At 48.4% G+C, this 23,287-nt stretch overlaps 2 protein-coding genes across 2 annotated transcripts in view; one reads left to right on the top strand and one right to left on the bottom strand.

The window, feature by feature from the left end:
- Window positions 1-178: 178 nt before the first annotated feature.
- Window positions 179-16,860, top strand: AP5Z1 (adaptor related protein complex 5 subunit zeta 1). Its single transcript, XM_054995334.1, has 17 exons — window positions 179-259; window positions 2,126-2,263; window positions 3,840-4,026; window positions 5,121-5,265; window positions 6,210-6,319; window positions 7,353-7,521; window positions 9,100-9,240; window positions 9,783-9,820; window positions 9,910-10,072; window positions 10,210-10,388; window positions 12,015-12,157; window positions 12,339-12,485; window positions 13,542-13,653; window positions 14,145-14,242; window positions 14,879-15,011; window positions 15,378-15,592; window positions 16,250-16,860. Exons 1-17 carry the CDS (start codon window positions 219-221, stop codon window positions 16,518-16,520), a joined length of 2,430 nt encoding a protein of 809 aa, XP_054851309.1. The 5' UTR covers window positions 179-218; the 3' UTR covers window positions 16,521-16,860.
- A 3,710-nt stretch (window positions 16,861-20,570) lies between these two features.
- RADIL (Rap associating with DIL domain) overlaps window positions 20,571-23,287 on the bottom strand; it is a 64,101-nt gene continuing 61,384 nt past the window's right edge. Inside the window, exons 13-14 of the mRNA XM_054993621.1 lie at window positions 22,997-23,136; window positions 20,571-21,467 (exon numbers count right to left, since the gene is read on the bottom strand). Coding sequence (XP_054849596.1) covers window positions 21,362-21,467; window positions 22,997-23,136 — 246 coding nt within the window. The 3' untranslated portion in view covers window positions 20,571-21,361. The remainder of the gene's footprint in view (window positions 21,468-22,996; window positions 23,137-23,287) is intronic.

Consider the following 23,287-nt stretch of genomic DNA (forward strand, 5'->3'; position numbering starts at 1 on the left):
ACGGGAGGGAGAGGCCCGCCGCCACCCTTCGGACTCGCAGACACACGGAGCGCCTCTGAGCGCGAGCAGAGTGCGCGGGGGCGCCTCAACCGAAACCGGAACCTTCGTGGCTCGGGGGCCGCTTTCCGCACGGGCCGCTTTCCGGGCAGGACGCGCGCATGCGCGGCGGCCGCCCGCGGGAGGCGCCGGTTGTGGCCGCGGTGTGTGGCGGAGGGAGGATGTACACGGCGGGGACGGAGAGCTTCCTTCGCCAGGCCAGGTAGGCGAAGAAGGGGAAAGGTGGCTCTTGCCCAGCGAAGGGAGCGGCTGGTTCCCACGTGCTTGAGGCTCTGCTGATCGCAAGACCCCTCCTGGTCTCGCAGTCGCCCCTCTTGGGCTTATGTCTGTCTGTGCTTTCCATTAGGTTGTTTACGTTTCTTGGAACAAAAGTAATGCAGCAGTTCTTTTGAGTCTGCACAATAACAACAATACTAAGAATAACAACAACAGATACTCTTGGTATCCGAAGAAGTGAGCTGTGTCTCACGAAAGTTCCTCCTCTACCCCAATTTTTTTTAGTCTTACAGCTGCTACTGGGCTCTTGCTCTTTTCTGCTGCTACGGACAGACTAACACGGCTACCCATATTGAGCTAATAACAACAACACTCGATTTATATAATGACCTTCAGGACAACTTAACACCCACTCAGAGCGGTTTACAAAGCGTGTTGTTATTTTCCCCACAACAATAATCACCCTGTGAAGTGAGTGGAGCTGAGAGCTCTGAGAGAGCTGTGACTGACCCAAGGTCACCAAGCTGGCTTCAGGCAGAGGAGTGGGGAATGAAACTCAGTTCTCCAGATGAAACTCCTGCTACTCTTACCGTTACACCAAACACTATAGAAGAGCAGGCAAAAAGGTATCCTGCATAAAACACAACTCTATGAGCAGAAGGCTTGGTTGGCTAGATCAAGCTCATGCGGTGCAAGGGCAACAACCAGAGTGCTGGGAGGGGAGGGGGAGATGCATCAAAGCAAACCTTGGGCAAAAGTCTTGTCACACCCCTGGTTAAGACTATTCTAACGGATGCACGACTCAGTGTGCCAGAACTCTGTACATCAGGTTAGTTTGAAATAGAAAAATGGTGGGGCAAGGTGAGAGCTCTCAAGGGGGACCACGCATCAGTCTCTTGTGTTGAAAGATACATGGTACTTAAGATGCTCAAAATGTAGTGATAGTGGGACTGATGACAACAAGAAGCAGAAAGAGGGAAAAGGAGGTTCTCCAATTAAAACCACTGCAGCCATTTGTGGATTGACATACAGCGCACCCACCTACAATTTTTTTTGTAGATGCTTTTCCCCCCATAACAAAAACAATTCTTTATTCTGACAGTGCTACACCATCCTGGCTACTATTGACAGCACACATTTTTTAAAAAATTCAAAGACTGAAACTCAATAAGGCACAACAATAATAACCACGCAATCCTTTTGATTAGAGTCAACCAAAACAGTAAATTGTGCATGCAAAAGTATCCCACACCTTTGGGTTTTGGCTGTTTTTCATACCAAGCATTTCCTCCAGTTATTGTCATGGAGTGCAGTTGCAGTGTCTTAATAGTCAAGAGCAGTGGTCTGCAAGGATTCCTCCATGTGTTCAGGAACATACAAACCATATCTGTGGTTCTTGTCTCTGGAACTGAATTTTTGAATTCCAAGGACTGCAAATGGTTTGGGGTTTGCATTAGTGTACCCTGCCTCTCAATTTTTTAAGGTTGCTTTTAGTGTAAATGTGTAAGGAAATTTTATTCATTCGACTTTCAAAATCCAAATCTGATGGGTTTGATTACCCATCAATGGGTTTGATTACGCTACTGGTTTTCATCATAAAACTAAAGATGATCAAGAGTCTATGGAACTGCTTTATCCTAATCCAGAACACAATAGATGTTTGGACAGTGATTTTCAGGCAGGTTATGGCTAGTCTGCTCTCTGAAATCTAATAACTTGTGACAGTAGGGGTAATGCAGCACGTTTTCCAAGAGCAAAACAATTGGAATTTCATTAACTTCAACTTGCTTAGCTTTTGTAGAGGGAGAAATTTTAATCAATAAAACAAAAATTCAACATTCTTTCTTACTAGGAAAATCCAGGATGAAGAACTAAGAAAATTCACTTCTCGAATCACAGGGCTCTTCCAAAACCAGGATTTCGGGAATGAAACCATCGATTGCTTGCAAAGATTATTCCTTATTGTCTCAGCCACCAAATATGGTCGGAAGTGAGTGAAAATAAATACTGATGTTTGGGGAGGGGGGTGTTCAGACAGAGGTCTGTTTTTTTCCCTCCAAACTTAGTTAAAGAAGCATACCAAACAGTGTTTCAGCCTTATTGCAACTTGGGCTTGCAAATATATTGTCGAAGGCTTTCACGGCCAGAGAGCGATGGTTGTTGTGGATTTTCCGGGTTGTATAGCCGTGGTCTTGGCATTGTAGTTCCTGACGTTTCGCCAGCAGCTGTGGCTGGCATCTTCAGAGGTGTACACAATGCCAAGACCACGGCTATACAGCCTGGAAAATCCACAACAACCATTGGGCTTGCAAACTTTCCAATCGTAGATAATTGAATTAATTATTTTTAATGTACTTTTTACAATGCCAATGAGCGCCATTGTGTCTTAAAGCACATCATTCTCTTATGTTAACTTGAATTTGAACAATAGAAGATAACAAAAAGGTAGGGAAATCCCATCCCTCCCACATCCTGTCAGGTGTTTGTTCACCTGTCATACCCAACAAGACCCTGTGGAATGTTTGTGCTCTGATGCTCTGGGTATTACTAAAGGCTGAAGTTATATCTTGGCTGTGAAGTGGAAGTATGGAACGGAGGGGCTGTCTCTGCTGTTACCTGTATCTGTTCTCCTACACGCCTGAGCCTGAGCCTGGAAAGAGGCTTGCACAGACACCCGTGACCTTGAGACTTTTCCTACATCAGCTCTGCTTTTCCCCACCTAGGTGCTTCCTCTTGAATGCAGTTGACCGTTATCTCAAAGGGGGGGTGGGGGGATGTGGGAATTCACCGGCACTTAGAATCCTATATAGGCTTTATGCCTGTAGAGAAATGCCATTCCTGTCAAAGTTGGAGTAAGATCCTGAAACTGGCACCTTGTCAATAAAGTTCTTTAACTCCTGCAGTGAAGTCTCTTTGAGGGTTACCTGGCAGATCCTTACACATCCACTCCCTTCGCAGATCTTTCGGCTCCTCTGCCCTCTCTCCTCTGGCTCACACTCCTGCCTGCCTCTTTCCCATCTTCCATCCACTTTCCATTTTCTGGCTTCCCACACTCCTCTGTAGTGCTCTTCAACTCTGCTTTTCCTTCTTCCCACTCCGCTGGCTCCACTTTCTTCTTTTCCCTCCCATTCTGTTGGTGGCTATCTTTCCCCCCACCCCTTCTGGCATCCCTCCTCCTCTCCATTCTCTGTAGCATCTTCTCCATATCCCCGATTCCCCTGCTCCTCATAATATCACTAGTTGTTGGGTGTAGTTTTGGGTTACCCAAAGTTGTTTTTTTGGAAATTTAAAAACTCATTTTTCTGCAATCCCTGGGGGTCCTGTCAAGTGGTGGATTTGATGTACACATGAGTGGAACTCTCATAGCTATTAAATATGTTGCTTGGGCATACTTTAAAGCATACGCACACAAGTACTGCAGCTTCGGTTTGGGTGTAAGATCAAAAAATGCCGTTTCCAGGAGTTGCCAAGAGATTAAAGGAGAGGGAACCTCTCTCCATAGAATGTAATAAACATAAGTCAAAATAACTCAAATTTGCTTTTGTCCCTTGCCCTGATTTCTGCAGATTGGATGGCAAATTTGTGGAGCTTCTGCAGACAGTGTTGCAGCTACCCAAGTCCTCCAAGCAAGTCCAGGTTCTTTGTGCTGCCATTTTGAGAGAAATGTTGCCATGCAACGATCTGACTCTGTCTTGGGATAAGGTTCAGGACACTGAGCTCTTGAGCCTGATGTTCTCAGTCATGCTGCCCCAGGTAAATAAATGTGTTCTCAGGAACCCCGTAGTCCAATTCTTTCCTTTTGTTACTTCAGTTTCATCACAGCCCATTTCTCATCATGGATTTTGGACACTGTTAGAGCACAACTGCATAACATTTTCTCGTTTTCACACGAACCCTTTTTAAAAAAATGCCCCCCTGCATGGCAGGATCTGCTACTTTCAGAGTTCTGCAGTGACACTGGAAACTACTTACTTACTTTATTTATAGCCCATCTGTCTTTTTGAAACTCAAGGCAAATGATATAATTAGAAGACAATGCAATAAAACAGTGTTATGGATACTGCCAAGAAAAACCCCTCAACAGCCCTTGCTTACAAAACTTTACACATTAGGGGGGTTTTTAAGTGTGCACATAGAAGTATAATGTGTGGATGACACAAATGCTTTGTTTAGAAATGCTAATATCATACAAAATAGTAGAGTCCAGTAACACCTTTAAGACTAACCTACTTTATTGTAGCATAAGCTTTCGAGAACCACAGCTCTCTTTATCAGATGCATCGTCAGCTTTCGAGAACCACAGCTCTCTTCATCAGATGCATCGTCACTTTCGAGAAGCACAGCTCTCTTCGTCAGATGCATCGTCACTTTCAAGAAGCACAGCGACGAAGAGATCTGTGGTTCTCAAAAGCTGACGATGCATCTGACGAGAGCTGTGGTTCTCGAAAGCTTATGCCACAGTAAAGTAGGTTAGTCTTAAAGGTGCTACTGGACTTTTTAGTATTTTGCAACTACAGGCCAAAATGGCTAACTCCTCTGGATCTGTGACTCATATCATACAGGTACACTCATCCTGGACCTATGTCTGCTTGCATTCACTCATGCCAGTTACAGGAATTCCTTTCAGATATCATTAGCATGAAAGTAAATGGTTGTACGCCCAGTGTTTCATGTATAGAGAGGTCCAGTTTGATGGGGCTTGCGCCAGAGGAGAATTTGTCTTCTAGAAGTAATTTGTTTCCAAATGACCTAATGCACAAGCTCTGCACAGACGCCTTCCTGACTGGCTTCCTCTGGATTCAGACCTCCTCGCTCCTCCGTGTGCAAATGTTTGCTTTATTCCAAAGGGCAATGTGAAGACGGAGACAGAGGCTGTGGGGCAGCGTCTGGTCAAAGCCCTTGAAGGCCGACTTCCTGAAGGTCAGAGCGCCCGGCACTTGCTGCCCCTCCTGTCAAAGGTCATCAGCCTGGTGCCAACGAGTCTTAACGAAGGTAAGAGCAAATATATTACACTCCCCAAAGAGAATGACAGCATACCCTGAGGAAGCAGCAACATCCCATGCCAAATCTCTACTGGGCCTGAAAAATCTGAAGGTTGCCAAGCCATTAGCTTTGCTTCACTGTGAGCTAGACTCTGCTGGCGTATTTACCCTTGGTCTCCTTACAGAGGCAAGCTTTTAGAGGTCGTGGGTTTGAAAGAGCACCCCATGATTAGGAAGCAGTTAGATGGCATTAGGCACAGAAGCGATGTGCAGCCCAGAACTCGGCAGCGTCAGGATTCTCCTTAACAAGGAGTGAAGTTAAGAGCTAGGTCAGGCTTGGAAATCTAAGGCTGTCTTCAGGAATTGCCTGAATGCTGCTTAGTCATCTCTTGGCATGATGACCTTCAACCTGTGGGTCAGAATGGTCAGGTTGGGAGGTCCAGAGACCCACCAGCTGGTTTGCAAGTCTCTGCATAACCACTGGTTTTCTTCTGGCTTTTTAGACAGATCTGCTGCTATACTGTGTGTAAGTTGTAAGCTGCCTTGAGTCACAAAGAAAGGCAGATATAAACATTTTAATAAAGAAAAAGCAAGGGCATTTTGTCTCCCACCTCTTGTTGCGGGCATGTTGAGAAGAGTGGCAGGACCCTGAGGTGAGGTTGCTCCTCAGTGATGTGGACTCTTCCGTGGTCCTAAGCCCTGGGTTGTTCTGTGCTATGGTATGTGTCCTGGTGCTTGGCTGGTCTTCCCTGGAATGCGTTCAGCCTCTCTTGGTCTACTGCCCTCGATCCTTGACACAATGAGATTATCATTCTTCCTTTTCCTGTCATGTGACTGTGATGTCATGTGCCAGCAGCTCCACAGGTGTCGCTTGTGGGTTCGGATGTGGCTTCCGAAGCTTGAAAGTCACCTAGTATGTCTTTTTTTACGCGTTATATTGCTTTGGCTCTGTAGACCAGATCAATCTGCTCAGCAAAAGGATGGTGGATTGGCTGAGATACGCCAGCGTTCAGCAAGGAACTCCCCAGTCCTCAGGAAGCTTCTTCAATCCCAGAGCACGACAGGTGAGGGAAACCCAAATATTTGTTCCTCCATATTTTGGTACTAGAGTCACTGGGGCTCAAAATAAGATTGGTTTGTAATAGAGGATATATAATAAAGAAGTCGCTTACTGGTTGTGTGGGGATGGGCATTTAGGTTTGGGTTGACAAATGAGAATATGGCAGAGACAGAAGGTTAGCCTAAGGTACATAAAAAGCAGATCTTCTGTCTTCTGGTGTCAAGTCATCTGTTTCCCTTTTCTCCAGGGAAGCTGGCAGTCTCCCCATGCCAAAACAACTCCACATTCTGAAAAGCATGAATGATGTGGTCTGTTTCGACATTGATTTTCCATCCGTTGTCTTCCGTTTCTGCTTTTGCTTAGTTTAAACATTCTTGGTAGCCGTTACGGATCTCCTTCCCCGCTAGACATTTGCCACAGCGAAGCCTAAGTGCCTTCTGGAGGTGTGGCAAGATCTTGGTCGGCTTTTGGGGTTTCACCATTGTGCTGGAGACACTTCAGTGAATCGGATCACATTTTATTCTGTTCGGATGTATCATTTGCTTGCATTATCCTCTCGGAGCCTTTTGGGTGGCTCCATCGGGATGTAATTCTCAATAACTAAATAATGCCAACTGCAGATCTTTTGGATTAGACGTGAACAGGGCTTTTTTTCAGCTGGAACGTGGTGGAACAGAGTTCCGGAACCTCTTGAAAATGGTCACATGGCTGGTGGCCCCGCCCCCTGATCTCCAGACAGAGGGGAGTTGAGATTGCCCTTGGCGGCGCGGAGGGCCATCTCAACTCCCCTCTGTCTGGAGATCAGGGGGCGGGGCCACCAGCCATGTGACCATTTTCACCGAGGGCAACCTACTGAGTTCCACCACCTCTTTTCCCAGAAAAAAAGCCCTGGACATGAATGCAAGATTTCTTACGAAGCGCCAGAAGCAAATTGGCTGCTGCAGACGTCTGCAGTGAGAAGGCTTTCTACATCACGGCTCTCCTTGTGCCTGTCACAGTCGTGCCCCTTATCCTGCCTTCTCCTTTCCCCCTCACAGCCTGGTCCCATCACTGAGGTGGATGGGACGGTTGCCACTGACTTCTTCACCGTGCTGTCGGTCGGCCAGTATTACACAGAGGACCAGTGGCTGAACATGCATGCTTTCTCCATGCTGCGGAAGTGGCTGTTGTGCTACGGCAGTGGTGGGACGAGTGGGCCAAACTCAGGTAAGGCTTTGAAGACTCTGATTGTGATCTCATGATCATTTGTGGTTGGAACAAAGGCCTGGGACGGTACAATTTCGGCAGGGGCTGTTCTGTCTTTGAAAGACTGACGTTACTGAAAGTGCTAGGTGAAACATTCACAGTATACTAATGGTTATAACCGAAGTAAACATGTCATTCTGTCCATTTCCAATATAACAACAACAACAGTACCAATTTCTTTCACTGCTCTTGTTTCCGGGTTAAATGTATTCCAGTTCCACAGCCTCAATCCAATGATTACATGTAGGTAAACTCATTACAGTCCATAGATCATTGTAATGTTTTCCTGTTACTTGTTTCTTATCAGATGGTCTCAACAGGCTGTTGGAACAGTTCAGAAAGGCACCTTCAAGGGCCAGTCAATAGAACCAGTCAAGTTATGAAAGCCGTGCAGCTCAACGAAGCGCCCGCTTGAACTTTGTTTCATCCTCAAGAGATGTAGTCAGCTTCACTCATTCCATAAAGTCTGTTCATTCTTTCGTTCTCATCCAGGAAGCAATGCGTTAAGACCAATCTGTACTGTGTTATGTTGAAAATGGAGAGAATGACATGTTTGCTTCTGTTATAACCATTTGTATACTGTGAATTTTGCACCTAGTAGTTTCAGTAAACACTTATAAAGTATGTTATATTGTTATTTGACATCAGTCTTATTGCGATGGGGTTTCCCTTTGTATTGTATATCTACCATTATACACCTCTATTTTCTGTCTTTGAAGGAGGAATATGGCACTTGTTGGCCCTTTCCTCCCAGGACAAGTCATCTTAAATATGCTGAGAGGTAAGCAGGGAGAAGCCAGCCCTTCCTCTGCCACTGGAGGTTGAATTAGAGGCACTGTTACTCATTTCAGAAAGGTGTACTGATTGCAGGATTCAAGAAGCATGACTTGTTTGCACTCTGTCCTCCAGTTCTGCTATGACGCCACTTGAAATAATGATAGTGATGCTTCTGAGACCAGGGGGGGGGGGAGTCCTGTTGCCTCTCTAAATGGTTCCCTGCTAGCCTCTTTGCCCTTCTTCCAGTCACCGAGTTGAGTGTGTGGACAATTCCATCATATTTGGGCAGCTGGTGGGATGGGATCACCATCCAGTCCCTCCCTGTGCAGACCTGCAGCAGTGTTAGCATAGCACAGTCATTGCAGCGTCAAATTAGGTTCTGGGAGACCCAGGTTCAAATCCCTACTCTGACCTTGGGCTGGTCGACTCGTAGTCTAACCTGTCTTGCAGGTTCATTGTGAAGATAAAATGAGGAAAGGAAAACTGTGTGTGCTGCTCTGAGCTGTGGTGGGGAAGGGTGGAATAAAAATGCTCTCAGGGGTGCTACAGTCAAAATGGTTACTTGCATAGAAATGTAGAGGGGGCGACTTTTGAGGGCTGGTTGCGCATTTGAAAAATAATCCTCTTGGGGAGAAAGAGTGGAGTGGGCCTTTCGTAATTCTGGGGGACGGGGGGGAATGTGAATCAGCTTCATAAGTTTGGGCAACATTTGACTAATCCCTCCCTTACGTGACTTGCTGTGCCTTGTCTCCTCCCCTGCAGATGATAAGTCCGAAGTGGATGGCTCTGTCATGTCGATGGTCTCCGTCACCTCCACCTCCAGCCGCTTGCTGCCCCCGAAAGAGCGTTTGAGGGAGAAGGCCTTTGAGTACTGCCAGCGGCTACTAGAGCAGAGCAACCGCCGTGAGTCGCCCTCTACTCCATGTACAGGCCTGGCCGTTTCCTGAGGGGGAAGGAAGGAAACGAGGGGGCTGCTGTCACCCCCCCTTGTGTTTCCTACATCTTTCATCACATTGCAACCTGTGGGGGGTCAAAAACAACTGGCGTTGTCAGACACCCAAGAATTTCTTTGTCGAGTTTCTAGCTCACATGGCTGCAGAGATGAAAATATGCACACAATTTCTGCTGAAGTTTCAGAACCCCTAACGGTCACAGTGTGCGCATCCTGTGACATCACGAACCCAGGGATGCAAAATGCATGGCGAAACTTATTGGAATTGGCTTAGGAAGAGAACCTGAGGCCTGGTTTGTATCAGTGAGTGGAGGGCTTCCATAACTCACATGCATTTTGATCTTCTCCCCCCACCCCATCCCACCCCACCCCCACCAGATATGCTTACAGCCAGTTCATACTGATGGTAGCTGCAGTGGACTTTAGGTCTGTCCGTTCAGGGCTTGTCAGTTACTCTGCAAGGAGTCTTAGTTTGATTTGTTCTGTCTGCCAGGGGCACTGAAGAAAGGAGATGGGGAGCTGCAAAAAGCTGTAAGTTGCGAGAGAAGGGGGGGCTTGGGATCCATCTCCTCCTCTGGAGCTTCTTACCCAAGAGCCGTCTCTCCCGCTTTTCCTCACAGTGTTTGATAGAAGCCGTCACCATCATGGATATTATTTGCAAGCAGGACTCCTCCTACGTGTACCGCTCACTCTCCTGCCTGAAGATTTTGCACGGCCGGATCAGTGGGGACCTTTCCTATGCTCGAGTGCTGCTGCCTATCGCCCAGTTCTTCGTGAACCACAGTAAGTAGCCATGGCTGACTTTCCCCCTCCCTAAGGATGATACAAGTCAGGATAGTATCCTTTTGCCTCGGCTCAGGCTGTGGGGAAGTGGCCTCTTTGAGCTGAAGTTGCATTCCTGCTGTATCCCCACCACCCAGGTGAGACAGCAGCTGTCGATTCAGAAGCGGTTTACAAGCATCTGTTCAGCAAGGTTCCTGCCCAGCTGTTCCACAGTCCCATGCTTGCCTACGAGTTCGTCCAGTTCTGCCTGCACAACGTATCTTTTTTCACAGAGAATCTCTGCATCTTCCGCCAGAGCACCCCAAACCTATTCAAGGTACATTGTGCCAGGGCCTCTGTCTTTCTCTTCCTGATCTCTACAGTGAATCCAATCTCTCCCCCCCACACACACACTTGCATCTTGCAGTGAAAAAAGGGTGTATTCATGAGACAGCCATTTTGTTTTCAGGGGGTCTTGTTTGCTCCTCTGAAGAGGAAAACCAGGGCATAGTTTTGAAAACCACGAGCCTAGGTCTCCTAGTAGTTTTGCTCTGGCACAGAAGTGGAGAGATACTAAATTGAACATTGCGTATAGATTTAACAGGCCTGCAACTATTATTCTGTAATACACAGCATGCTTAATCAACTGAGCACATCTAATTAAGGTGTGGAAACTATTTTTCACTAACACCTGCAGACCTACAAACAAACATAAACCATCAATTCATGCAATATTCAGTGATCACATGACTTTACTCCTAAAATGCCCACCCCAGCTCATCACTTGGATGCAGACTTGGTTCTGATTTTTATCCATGTCACAAGAAACCATCAACATTCTGTTACTAATACCGTGCCTGTAACTGGAGGCGGATACCTCGTTCTGCTGTCTCCTGGCCTCTGGAAGTTATTTCAGGACTTTCTCTCCCTAGCACCCACCTTTTCTCATTTAAAAAGCCTGATTCCAGTCTTGCAGCTGATTTTCTTAGAAAAAGAGCTAGGGGTGGGCACCTGAAAAAGAATCAGGTTTCCCCCTTCAAGTTTAGCTGAAGTGGGAAAACAATTCAGGTATTTAAACGCTTCGGTATGCTCCACACTGAAGTTCAAAGCAGCACTTTTCTTGCTGTTTGCAAACTGCAAGAAAAGTGTTGCTTTTAAAAATCCTGTCCCGCCGCTTGTTTCAGCTGATGGGAGGGGGAGGAGGAACCTCCTCTCCCTCCCATCACCTGAAAAACATTGTGGGCACTTTCAAACACCCACAGCTCAGCCTCTTTTTTCAGCCAATGGGAGGGGAAGGAGGGACCTCCTCCCACTTCCTCCCCCTTCCACCAGCTGAAAAAAAGCGGCAGGCATTTGCTATCAAACACCCACAGCTCAGCCTCTTTTTACAGCTGATGGGAAGGGAAGGAGGGACCTCCTCCCCCTCCCATCAGCTGAAAAAAAGCAATGGGCATTTGAAAGCAACACTTCTTGCTGCTTGCAAGCAGCAAGAAAAGAGTTGAAGTTTCAAACTTCCCACCCCACCACTTTTTCCACCCAATAGGAAGGGGAGGAGGGGGAATCCATCCTCCCCCTCCAATCGGCTGAAAAAAGCGGTTGGGTGGGAAGTATGAAAGCTTCTTGCTGTTTACAAATGCAAATAGCTAGAAGAGTGCTGCAGGCTGGCTGCTGCCACTTTGCCTCAACCTTCCCGAAGCGATACAAGTTGGTTTGGAATGCTGGGGCCAGTTCGGGAAGCCCAAATCTTTCCAAATCAGGCCCCATTCGGGTTAAAAACATGAATCAGAAACCCAAAGCACACATCTCTAGGCAGAGGCCACCAATGCTGGGGCTTGAAAAATAGTTCGGTGCCTGCCATTTCAATTGGCTCACCTTTTTGGCCCCGGTGGGGGAAATCTGCTTGGGATACAAAGGGAGTGCCATTCTAGTCATTGCAGATGTGTCTTGTCCCCTACCCCTCCAGTTTCTAGCATGGAACAGCCCAGCCCTGATTGCTGAATTTATGGAACTTTTACCAGCCCTGCTTGGGGCAGATACCGCTGTGGAAATTTTTCACTTGCTGCTGGACCTGCCATGTTTAACGGCTGCCTTGGACGTCCAGTTGAGGTAGCAGTGCCCTCCCTCCTTCCTGTGATTTCCCAGTTGCATTCTCATGGCGGCCAGAAGGGGGGGAATCTAGTATGCATTTACACACTTGCAGGAGGGGGGCGGGATACACAGCTCGTCTCTTCTCAGGGTTTTTATGGACAGGGAAAACAACCCAGTTGTGTTCCTGACCTGTTCCTAGGTCTGCCCAGACTCCCATGTCTGAGCGAGCCACCTTGGACCCAGCAGCGAAGCCGGCCACCTGCTTAGAAGCCTTCCGCTACCCACAATACCGGGGCCTGTTCCAGTATCTTCTCCGGGTCGAGTCTGCTCCAGGAGACCCTGACAGGTTAAAAAAAATGGCTGAAATGGGTGGATTAGGTCTTTGTTTGGGGGGATCCCTTGGTGCAGGGTACGATGATGAAACAGCGCTCCTGGTGTGGGCTTAAGCCCTGCATAACAAGATGGATGCCTTGTGGGTGTCCTTTCCCTCGCAGAATGCAGTAGCCAAGTAACTCTTTCATTTTACGGCAATTGTAGATGTGGCTTTCCGAGAGCTGTGTATTGAGTACGACTGCATTAAATACAAGAACCTACCTTAGGCACCCTCTTTGACCCAGCACGCACCCAACACGTCTGGGTTTGTCACTCTGTGACCTTAAAGGGGCCAGCAGCCATTTCTGGCTCTTGGGCAAGTGTTCAGAAATTTGCATTATACAGGCACACTTATCCATCACCTTCATCCGTTCTTAGATATGCATTTGCCTACAAAGCACAGTGTGCAGAAAGACACTGGCAATCAACTAGTTTATTTCCTTCTACCTCCTCCCAATTCTGCAATATTTGGAACACACATACCCATACGCTCCAAATCTAAGAAATTGTTTCCTAGTGATCCTTGCAACAACCTGATCATTCTTTACATATTCTACAGCACAAGAGACTAAAATATATTTCCACTCATATCTACACATCTCAGTGCTGTTACGTCCACTCGAAATTAGCCTTGCTGTTGGACAGTGGTGGCCCCTAGGGGTGGCCCCTAGGGGGACAAAACAGCTGGCTGACTCGTGGCAGAAAGGTAGCAAGAGGAGCTGCAGGAAGACTGAATGTTCCAGTAAATTCCTCTCACTCTCAAATGGAGGCTGCATAGGTCATAGAAGTCACGTAACAGCATTTATACAGCGTTTTCCCAAGGCCTTCAAAACACTTCACATAACCTTTTTTCAGCAACTTACAAGGCAGGTCAGGGTTGTTTTACAATCAGGCTGAAGCTAAATGCTATGCTTAGCGTCTCATATGGAGAGAGAGAGTTTTCCCCCGTCTGCCTGGAGGAAAGGAGTCTAGGGAGCAACCTGAATGCCCCTAAATTTGATGGGTTTTTTTGCTGCTTTCCTGCCTGCAGGTTGACTTCACTCCGCCAGCTCCTGGGATCCCTGGCCACTTCCCCCCGCGTGGTGCAGTGCGCCGAGAGCATCCCTGTCTTACTGCAGCTCTTCTTTGAGGTGGTGGCTCAGGTACGACTCCCTCCTTTGCAGGAACTTACAGTTAAATTGATAAACCAGATGTAGTGTAAGTGTGATTGAGAGCTGCTGTAGCACAGCGGTTAAGCAGTTCGGCTGCAAATCGGCACTCTACTGGTTTGAATCCCACGACTGCCATGAGCTCAGCAAGTAGCCTTGGGTAAGCCTCTCCTCTCAGCCCCAGCTGTATTGTGGGGAAAATAATAACACTAACTTGTTCACTGCTCTGAGTGAGACACTAATCTGTCCAGAAGAGCGATATATAAGCGTTGTTGTTGTTGTTAAAGCGTTATGTTTGCACCAGACTGTAAGGACTGTGGTAATGGATCTGTTAGTATTTTTAGCAGGATGAGAACAGAGCGTGCAGCGTGGAAGCGCCCCTGGCTTTTCTGATTGGCTCGTGGCATCAGTGGACCAGGCCGGACTACAATGGTCTCTCTCTCTCTCTCTCTCTCTCTCTCTCTCTCCCCCCCCCCCCACTCCAGTTTGCAGATGGGGACCTCACCAATAAGCTGGTGCTGGCGCTGCTGGAGAGGAGCAGCCAGCTGTACGAGATCCCTGCTTTCAAGGCCGAGATGCACCAGTGAGTCTAAACTGGGAAGGGACTGAAAGCGTTGGCGCGCAGGCACTTTCTGAGGGGAGGGCTCGCTCTCTTCAGGGCTCTTGGCCCTGTAACATGCAGAGCATTTTTATTCCCTCTGGTTTTCTGTCCATCACCCTGAAACATTTGCTAACTCTTTCTCCTCTCCATGTCCAGTAGAAAGTGACATAGATACTGTGGCAGCGCAGCTGCTGTTGAATGGTAACTAACCGAGGACCCACCACTGTGCTGGTCCTAAACCTCCTGGCACCCAATCCCCCCTTGTCTGCACACCTTGCCCTTGTACCTGTGTAGCCCTGCCCTGGATTCAGTTTCCTACCCTTTCAGTACTGTAGCAAATTCAGAACTAGAATTACACCTCTGCTGATATGCAAAAAAACTTGACCTCGCCTTCTTCATTTCTTGGACCGCTGTTGTCCTCTGTGCACTGTGCCAGGGCCTCTGCCAACACAGGAGAACTCAGGGCCTTTTCTGCCGACAACCCCGCACAGAAAGACTGCCCGATATGCTGTGGGAGGCACCCAGCTCTCTTTGGGAAGCCATATTCTGCACTGCAATGTGCGTGTTCCCAGGTCGTGCAGACTCCTAGTCTTCCTGGCTGTCTTCTTTCCCTGGCAGAGTGATGGGCTCGCAGCTGCCTATTCTGTGCAGACAGCACCCGGCGTTGGTAGTGGAACTATGCAAGCCACTCCTGGAGTTTTCAGGAACAGTCACCAACATTCAGAGCAAGGAAGGGATTTTCACCCACGTGGTAAGGAGTAATCTGTGTGCTGGACGCATGCACCCCCTTCCCCAGTTTTCCACATAGGACGCTGAGGACGTTCCTTGGGGGTTTCCGAACCAATCTGCACAGGCTGTGGCTGGGAGCACCCTGAAGACGATTGTCGTCTTCACTGCCTGCCTTTGCAGGGACTGCACATGACCCAAACTTCAACATGGCTGCCTTTTTGGAGATCATGAGTGATTAGATTTCTCTCCCCAAGTTAATCTGCTGAAATTTATTTTCATGGCAAGCTTATGGTCCCACAGCAGATAGGTTCAGTCAGTGCTTTCATGGGACTACCCTGGAGAGGTTGAGAATCTCTGCTCCTTCCTGTTCGACTGTGCTTTCCGACAGGTGTGGGCCATTGGTGAGTACGCCTCTGTGCAGCATGACCGAAGGTGCACGGTGGAGCAGATCAACAAGTTCTTTGAGGTTCTTGAGGCCATGCTGTTTGAGATCACGCAGCTGCGGCCCTCTGCCAGCATCCCCAGGTCCTCACCCCGCGTCCTCACCGTCCTCATGACTGCCCTGACCAAGCTGGCATCGCGCAGCCAGGACTTGATCCCAAGGTTTGAAACGAGGAACAGGAGGCAGGGAGGGGAATGAATGTTCATCACCCACGTACGCAGAGCATGCAGGAGGGGGGCTCAGAGAGAGTTTTAGTTGGGGCTATGCAGATGCTCATGATTCCATGCAGCCCTCGCAGAACGTGGTGTGGCCTGGCGCATCCCGAGCGCTTTTGTCTTCCTTACTAAACAGGTCAACCCAAAACCATCTGCAGTTTCCATTGAAAAACATAGGAAGGCAAGTGGGGTGGTGGTGATAGCTGAATATGACTTCAGGTGATTGTGAGGGTAAAGTCGTGGGGCTTTTGTGTAGTTCATGTCCTTCGCCTACAGCTAGTGAAACAAGAACAAGTTCCGGAGAGTAAGAGACTTGTGCAAATATGCAGGTGCAGAAACGTCTCTCTGTACTTCCAGGGTTGTGCCTCTGCTTTCTGGCGGAAGTATCCTCCGGCCTGGGCTCTGTTGACTGGTCCAGAGTGGGGGTGGGTGGGGGGCAGGTCCTCGGGGCAGTGCTTTTGCCTTCTTCCCAACTCTCTGACTTCCTGGGCATTAAGATGGCTGGGAGTGGCTTGGACACACTCAAGCGTCATCCCCCTTTTTTAAAAATCTTGGTTCCCAAACCATGGTCACTCAGTTTAACCATTTGGCTTCCCTCCCCAGGGTGTCCCTCTTCTTGTCCAAGATGAGGCTTTTTGTTCAGAGCCCCACCATCTCCTCTGGGTACAGCACCGAAGATGCCGAAGCCATCCTCACGCGGGCCACTGAACTGACAAACCTCCTAAAAATGCCGAGTGTGGCTCAGTTTGTGCTGACACCGTCGGACGAAGTCTCCAGGTCCCGGTTCCACCGTGACATGCACGCCTCCCTGCCACTCACCATGAAGACAACCAGCTGGCTGTTAGGAGGAGGGCCGGGCTCCATTTCAGCCTGAATGTTAGGAGTCAGAGCACATTCAGACCTTGGGTTGTGGTGGAGGGGACGTTTTTGTCACACTGGTTTTGGCAGGTTTGGGAAAGGGGGGGGTGCAGGTTACCTCTCCTAAGGGACAGACCTCCTTCAAAGAGAATGGAGGATTGTGCACAGCACAGAAGAATAAAATGATTCAAGTCAAACTCCTTTCATTTCAAGACTGGATCGATCTGATTTTCCCCCCTTACGCTTCTCTCTCTAGTGGTCAGAATCCTTTGCCTTTCTTGGTGTGCACAGTTATAGATTTCTTTTCCCTTCATTGCAAATTGTGACCCAGTTCAGTAAAAGTATCTGGTGTGCCAGATTTGTGCAGCCTTCCTTTCTTCCAGCGTGGTCGGATGAAATATTCATCCTTGAGCCATTGCCCTGGGCACTCAGCAGGGTGTTAAGCTATTTGTAGAAGTGAGGAAAAAGAGCCACAAGCTAAATCAAAAAGAGTCCAGTAGCACCTTTAAGACTAACCAACTTTATTGCAGCATAAGCTTTCGAGAATCACAGTTCTCTTTGTCAGATGCATGGAGGGCAAGACCAGGAACTGTGGTTCTCGAAAGCTTATGCTGCAATAAAGTTGGTTAGTCTTAAAGGTGCTACTGGACTCTTTTTGATTTTGCTACTACAGACTAACACGGCTAACTCCTCTGCAAGCTAAAGATAAAATAAGTTGTGGGCCTTTCCTACTTGAAAAAGGGAGGAACTGCTCCAGGGCAGAGAGGCGTTTCAGCAACTCCTGGTCACACCCTGCCCCCTGCAGTTCTGGGCGTGGAGCAGGGGTCACGGGGGCAGGTGGGGGGGGAGTTGTGAAGTTCCTGCATTGTGCAGGAGGTTGGACTAGATGACCCTAGAGGTCCCTTCCGACCCTATGATTCTATGGTTCTAAAACCATATTGGGTGTGCATCCAGTCTTGGTTCACACAGCGTAACAGGGAAGTCCAAGAGGTCAGCAGCTCCTAGAGTTCTGTATGAACTGAATCTAGCCCATCCCCAGAACCCACAGCACTGCAACACAGTTAAACTATTGTTTAAGGTATCGTGACACCTTTTGACTCCTAAATCTGAACCTTTACTGGCTCAAGAATAGAAAATTAGCTGTGATACCTTTGGAAAGTTTTTTGCCAATAGCACGAATATGTTCTGATCTGAATACCAACTGTAATATAGGCTGGGTGGAAGAAATGCTTAATGTATCATCTGGTCCACGTATGAAACATTTTGGTCCGGTCACAGCAATAGATACTGACAAGGTCCTCGCACCCGTGATTCCTTGCCCCTCTCGGATGCTAAAACCTTGTAAATACCACATAAATGACCCCTTTAAGTAACTCAGGGCACTTTACACTGTGTTACCTGCCTTGAGTCTCAGGGAGAAAGGCAGATTATATAAATAACATAAATAAAAGAAGGTTCAGAGGTTCAGAGTAGGGGCTCCCTGGTAGGTGAGTAACATGAGGAAAGTTCCCTGGAGGAAGTGTGGAAACTACTTGTTCATCCCAACACTGGGGCCTAGAATCTAAAGGCAGCTTAACAATGGTTGCAAAATAGTAAAGAGTCCAGTAGCACCTTTAAGACAAACCAACTTTATTGGTTCGTCTCTTCGTGCATCTGACGAAGAGAGCTGTGGTTCTTGAAAGCTTATGCTACAATAAAGTTGGTTCGTCTTAAAGGTGTTACTGGACTCTTTACTATTTTGCGACTAGACTAACACGGCTAACTCCTCTGGATCTTTAACAATGGTTGTAGATGTAGTAAACAAGAAAAGGTGTCTGCTGAGGGCGAGACTCTCCCTCCAGTGCAGTACAAATTGTGTCCCATTCTGCTATTCTTCTGTCCCCTGTTCGGTTGCAAAGATTGGATCTGACCTTTCAGAATCAGACACACCGGCCACCAGTTGTTACAATGGATGCTAACTTTACTGTATCCAGTTTGTTCTTTGACGCAGACGGCTGAACACGTCAACCTTACACTCGCGACCTTGTACTCTTATAATGCATCTGCAATATTGTAACTATATACAGTTTAAATATGCAAGTATTAATATCAACAAAAAATCCCAAAAAACAGAAAGGTCATTGCCCCTCCTATCTCCTGAGAGCAAGCAGGCCCCCTTAACCCCCAAACTAGGCCAGGCATTTGAAATCTGGCAGCGTTTTCATTTTAGATAAATGCTGGTTGACAGCAGTTAGCCTAGAGGTCTCCTATTGACGGGAGGCGGTAATCATTGAGGATTTATAAGTAATTGGTGCAACTCTAAGCCAGCAACGTTTGTACTCATTGGAACAGCCAAACAACGGTCCTGTAGTGCTGCCTGGGACAGCATTGCTGTTAGCTGTATCTGGACTCTTGGGACCTTACTTCCCATTGCCATTAGCCAGTTCACAGGGCCTTCCCAAGAAAGCAGACAGGAAGGATCCTGGGGGGGGGGGGCAGCCATTCTATGGCTAAAGAAAACTTCCAGCTGCCAGGCAACGGGGACTGAATGAACCTCAGGCAAAGGGGTTGCTTGGAAGTGTCCAGGTGGCCTCGGCTTGGCCCCTGGAATAGATGGTCCCTCGGGTTCCGCTGCTTCTGCCTAGCACAAAACTGGGAACAGGTTGAACCAACCCAAATACTGAGGGATTGTGGCGGTAGTTGCCCCCTGAATCTCCTCCTTCCTTGACTAGGTTTAGACAGCTTGTTAAGACTAGCAAGATGTATGCCACATCTGAGGACTGGCCGTGGGGGCTTGGGAGAGCCAACAGTGGAAGTCCTGACCCCAGCTGTGCAGGTCACCCCACCCTGTGGTGTTCTGCAAAATGTAGCCAGGCATTGAGGGGGGGCGGGTTGGCAGCACTAATCACTGGAGGGGGAAATGGTAGCAGCAGAGTGGTTTTTGCCTGGGTTGTTGTTGTCAGGCAAATGGGTGAATTTTCCCACCATTGTCCATTGGTTGGGCTGGAAATCAGCTGGGAGAGGCCTTGTGGTTGCCATAATATCACAGCTGGGCCACAAGGTGGCAGAGCTGCCTTTCTGAGCTGCCACACACAGCCACGGTGGCTGTTGGCACAAGCAGAGGGCTGAGAGAGCTGAGCCGTTCTTTTGGCTCTGGGGACTTTGACAATTAAAACCAGCTGCGTGTCCTGAAGTGGAGGATGGTTTGGTTTGGAGGCTAGACACAGCTTTCTGTCATCACCTGTCTACAAACCGCTAGCATGCACTTTGGAGCAACCCTGGGATGCTTCGCCATAAGCTCTTCCCCCCCACCCCGCCCCCCAGTATAACACCCCAGAGAACTTAACCTCAGCCTATTAGGCAGTGGTTGATTTTTTTTTCTGCTTCCACACTTGGGGGCAGGCAAAAGGACTGTCTCTTTATCAGCTGTATGTGTGTGTTATGTGCCGTCAAGTCACCTCCGACCTATGGCAACCCTATGAATGAAAGATCTCCAAAACATCCTATCATTAACAGACTTGCTCAGATCCTGCAAACGGAAGGGCATGGCTTTTATTGAGTCCAGCCATTTCGTTTTAGGTCTTCCTCTTTTCCTACCGTCTTCCGCTTTTCCCAACATTATTGACTTTTCCAGAGTCTTGTCTTCTCATGATGTGACCAAAGTATGATAGCAGGCACTATTCTTCCCAGCTCCGTACCTCCGTGTTAGGAAAACAGCCCCAACGGAGCATTTTTCATAAGTCCTTCGATTGCAGCGGTCCACCCGAGCTGTACTCTGTCCATCAAACTGTTTAAAACCACAGAACCTGCTGTCTTTTGAAAAGGTGAAAACATGCAGAACATGCTTACCAGGGCTTTTTTTCAGGGGGAACGTGGAGGAACGGCGTTCCAGAACCTCTTGAAAATGGTCGCATGGCTGGTGGCCCCGCCCCCTGATCTCCAGACAGAGGGGAGTTCAGATTGCCCTGCGCGCCATGCGGCGCGGAGGGCCATCTCAACTTCCCTCTGTCTGGAGATCAGGGGGCGGGGCCACCAGCCATGCGACCATTTTCTCCGAGGGCAACCCACTGAGTTCCACCCCCTCTTTCCCCAGAAAAAAAGCCCTGTTGCTTACAATGGCCAACATCTCCCCAACCTACCCTGAAGAGAGTTCACTCATTTGTAACTTAAGAGGGGGGAGGGGGAGTCCCTGAAGCTACCCTGCCCCACTCAGGTGACCTTTTCAAGAAGGAGCTCTTTTGACTTCCGCATGGCCCATGAATCCAGCTGGCTCTGGAAAATGGAAGAGGATGGTGGTGTCCTTAACTGGCTCCAGCCTCTAGCCAGGAATTGGGGCAAGACGTACACGAGGCAAGGTTGCTTCCGCAGCGGGATCTGTGGCCCTGTAACCCTCCCAAACATTCAAACAGACACATTCTGCTGCTCAAATAATTTACAAAAGTCCAAAGTGCAAGAAGGAAATTGATCTACGTGCTCTCCTTGAAAAAAATTACACCACCACACACCCCCTCATTGTCAGGCAGGAAATGATAACACGTTATGGCCAAGAGGGAAGGTGGGGAATCTACCACATCTGAGCCTTGGATGTCCACCCAGCGAGGCTGTGCCCCTCTGGGAAGGCAGACGGGCGCTTGGGTCATTCGGGCCTATGTTGCCACAAAGGGCTGCCCTCTTCCCCCTCTTGTATGATCTGTGCCCGAGCACATCTTGTGGGAAACACACGTGGGTCACCAACCACTGCTCCTGTTCTGAGCAGGTGAGGCTCCGTGCTGTGTTTGCGATGTCTGAGGCGCATTCCCCTGCCTTCGTCCCCACCTCTGCCCGCCAGCTTGGTTTGTCATCGCCACGTCTGCAGGAGGGTTCTTTTGATGTGATGCTTCACGGGGAAGGAGGATTGAAGCTAATTTTCTTGGCTACATCCATGTCCGATTTGGCCACCAGAAACCGCAGCTTCTTTCCTCCTGATCGGATGAGGTCCACAGCACTGCGGGGGAGATGGGGAAGTGAATGAAAATTGTCCAGTGGACTCACACGTGGATGAACATTATTTATTTAACTTCATTTATGGTTCTCCCCAAAGGGGACCCAAAGCAGCTTACATTGGACTCTTCCTCCACTTTATCTCCACAACAACCCTGTGAGGTAGGTTAGGCTGAATGTCTGTGACCAGCTCAAGGTCATCTAGCAAGTTTCCATAGCAGAGCGGGGATTTGAACCTGGGTCTCTCAGATCCTAGTCCCAACACTGTAACCATTACGCCCTTAAGGAGGAGCAGCTGAATATGTGAACAGAGTCTGCTGTAGTTGGGAGATCTTTTCTCTCTGTGGTTCTTCAATGTGTGACATTTCAGTCACATGTGCATGTAAACTAGCCTTCTTGACGGTTAACGCAATGCTTTGGACTATGGTCTGGGCATGTGTGAAAAGCTAATTCACAGTCACTTCAGGCTGGCTTGAGTGCTGGATTGGCAGCCCAGGCAGCTTCCCAACCTGCCAGCCTCTGTGTGACCCCATTCCATAGGAGCCTCTTAAGAGTGCGCCCGGAAAACCACCCTCTGGGTGTAGAACTGAACTTTCTGAGAATCCCACCTTTTAAAAAAAAAAATCCTAGCTCTGCAGGGCTGGCTGAAAACCGATGGGAAGTTGGGTAAATTTACACGTGCTGGTAAAACAGGGGGTCATACTGCACCATCTACCTTGACTCGGGACTGGCAAAACCAAAATAAAGTATGCAAGAATGGGAGGGAGATGCAGAATCAATTAAACAAATAACATAAATCTGCCCTCTACTATTACATAGTATAGAATGTGAAGACATTGTCAAAGCCAGCTTTTCACAAAGCAGAATTTTGACCTTTTGGCGGGGGTGGGGGGGCATGAATTCAACAAAGCAATCCCTGGGGATAGGGAATGGTCAAATACCCAAACCGTTTCTGGAGCATCAAGGCTGGGAGGGGGGGGGGGCTGAAAAGCAACCAAGGTCAGTGATATTCTTGGGCAGTGGCAAAATCTATGTACCCCTGCAGTGCCTGGGTTTCATTCTTCCACACTGTCTACTGCTTGAAAGCTTGCTGCTTGAAAAGGTTCATGCACTCCCACCCCCCACCCCGTATGATCCCAACTGGAATTTCCTCTCCCACCCACACACACTGTGAGCCAAGCTACAAGTGACAAATGACACTTGCCTGGCAAGTGAACAGACTCACGTGTATTCCTCCCCGTTCACTTGCCATTCCCTTGCGCTCCACTTGATCAAGTGGAGGAATACACACGAGTCTGTTCACTTGCCAGGCAAGTGTCATTCGTCACTTGTAGCTTGGCTCTCAGCCTCTTAGCTTATGCTACAATAAAGTTGGTTAGTCTTAAAGGTGCTACTGGACTCTTTTTGATTTTGCTACTACAGACTAACACGGCTAACTCCTCTGGATCTATGAGCCTCTTAGTAGACAGGGTTCCTGGGCTGCAACCACCTTACCCCTGACTCAGTAGCCTGAACAGCCCTTCTCTTTCCTACCTCTGGTAATCGGAACCAATGAGGCTTGTGCCGTTGACGGCCAGGATGCGGTCCCCAATGGAGAGCCTGCCATCAGCTGCCGCAGGACTGTCTTGGATCAGAGTTCGGATATAGATCCCGGGAGAATTCAAAGGAGTGTGCTGTGAAAGACAAAAGCAGGACTAAGCAGTGCGGCAAGAAGAGGAGACAAAGTTTTCACACAACTTTACATAGCGCAAAACTCACGGAATTAAGGCAATTCATGGCGTGATTGCTGACATCATCGTGCCATGAAGACATCCTCGTTCTGTA

The sequence above is a fragment of the Eublepharis macularius genome, chromosome 12, assembly GCF_028583425.1.
Source record: "Eublepharis macularius isolate TG4126 chromosome 12, MPM_Emac_v1.0, whole genome shotgun sequence".
Classification (NCBI taxonomy): Eukaryota; Metazoa; Chordata; class Lepidosauria; order Squamata; family Eublepharidae; genus Eublepharis; species Eublepharis macularius.